Source organism: Pteropus vampyrus, unplaced genomic scaffold, assembly GCF_000151845.1.
Source record: "Pteropus vampyrus isolate Shadow unplaced genomic scaffold, Pvam_2.0 Scaffold11, whole genome shotgun sequence".
Lineage (NCBI taxonomy): Eukaryota > Metazoa > Chordata > Mammalia > Chiroptera > Pteropodidae > Pteropus > Pteropus vampyrus.
In genome coordinates, this window is record NW_011888792.1 from 14059700 (window position 1) to 14061513 (window position 1814).

General features: G+C 40.1%; 1 protein-coding gene across 1 annotated transcript in view; it reads left to right on the forward strand.

Annotated features, from left to right (window-relative positions):
- Nucleotides 1–37: 37 nt before the first annotated feature.
- The window catches only part of LOC105304349 (endoplasmic reticulum aminopeptidase 2), a 36742-nt gene continuing 34965 nt past the window's right edge, over nt 38–1814 (forward strand). Inside the window, exon 1 of the mRNA XM_011378395.2 lies at nt 38–759. Coding sequence (XP_011376697.1) covers nt 203–759 — 557 coding nt within the window. The 5' untranslated portion in view covers nt 38–202. The remainder of the gene's footprint in view (nt 760–1814) is intronic.

Genomic DNA, 1814 nt, shown 5'->3' on the forward strand with positions numbered 1-1814 from the left:
TTTATATTTACAAGTTGAAATCTTTTCCTTTATGCAGTAAATGTTTTTTTCTTTTCTTTTAGATTAAATCAGTTTATTAAAACATTGTTCAGATCCTGTGAGACATCGCTGGAGCCAGTACGGTGCTATGAAGAACTATGAGATTTAGCCTGGACAGTAACTTGTTTCCTGGAGAATAGATTAAGTATTCCATTCTTCTACAATGGTTAATCTACTCAGAAAACAAATGCTTAGTATTCCCATAGGACTTTACTGCTCAGCAATCATCCTGCTTAAAATATGTATTTGTTCTCAGTTCTCAATGCCATCTAGTGACCAGTTCAATAAGGACCCTGGGGCTTTCCCAGTAGCCACGAATGGGGAACCATTTCCTTGGCATGAGCTAAGGCTCCCCAAGATGGTCATTCCCCTCCACTATGACCTTTTAGTCCATCCAAATCTCACCTCCCTGGACTTTGTTGCATCTGAGATGATCGAAGTCTTAGTCAAAGATGCCACTGAATTTATCATCTTGCACAGCAAAGATCTTGAAATCATGAATGCCATCCTTCATTCAGAGGAAGATTTGAGATACAGGAAACCCGGGAAAAAGCTAAATGTTTTGAGTTATCCTGCTTATCAACAAATTGCACTGCTGGTTCCAGAGAAACTCATGGCTGACCTGAGATACCATGTGGCAATTGACTTCCAGGCCAAGCTAGCTGATAATTTTGAAGGGTTTTATAAAAGCACATACAGAACTCTTGGTGGTGAAACAAGGTAAGACATTGTTCCAGCTGTTTACAGTCTCTCGTGATATTTTCCTTATGTGTTACATCTCTTTGCCAGGAGCATGCTTCAGCAGTCGCTTATTAAAAGCCCAATAAACTGTGGCAAACTAGGAAGAAGGAAAAGCTCCATCATTTTTTAGGAAAGTCACAGTCAACCTGGGAAGACAGCATGCAGAGGCATAAACAGCTGAAGGGAGAATAACTTGGAGCAGAGGCCAGTATGTGAGTGTGATAAGACAGACATGTTTGTGTGCTCTAAAAATGGATGGTCAATGCAGAGAGAGCTAAAATAGGGAAGGCTTCTCAAAGGAGGTGAGCCTTGATCTGAGACCAGAGAAAATGTGAGATTTGGGTTAAGAGGAAATGAAAGTATGTAGGTGGCCCAGGAAATAGCATCACTCAAATCTAGGAGGCAGGAACAAGTATGTTTGGAGAACTGAGAAACATGGTCTATTAAATCAGCTCACATTTATTGAGCATATACTATGTGCCTGGCACTGTTCTACACTTTGAATGAGTAATGGTAAGATTTGGACAAGGTAAATAATAAATGCTATGAAGGAAATAGAAAAAAGGTGCTGTAATAGAGAGTAAATGTAGCTGGAGATTGGCACTAATTTAGCTGAGATGTCAGTGAAGTCCGTGTCAAGGAGGTGTGTTTAAACTGAGACCTAACTTTTTCTTTTTTAAAGAGACAATCATGAGGACATCTTAGGACAAAGTGTCCCCAGCAAAGGAAGCAGCAAGCGCAAAGGCTGTAAGGCAGGACCAATTGAGATAAAAAGGTCAGTGTGGCTTGAAGAGCATGAGCAAGAGACAGAAGTAGTTTAAAGAGATCAGATCATGCAGAGACTTAAAGCCTCTTGCAAGGAGTGTAGGCTTTTACTCAAGTGCAACGGGAAGTCATTGAAATGCTTTGACCAGATCTGTGTTTATAAAGACCAAGTGTATGTTGAGGATCTGATATAGAGAGGAAAAATTAGAAGAGTAATCATTTAGGAATCATTGCAACAGTTCAGACAAGACATGATTATGGCTAGTGTC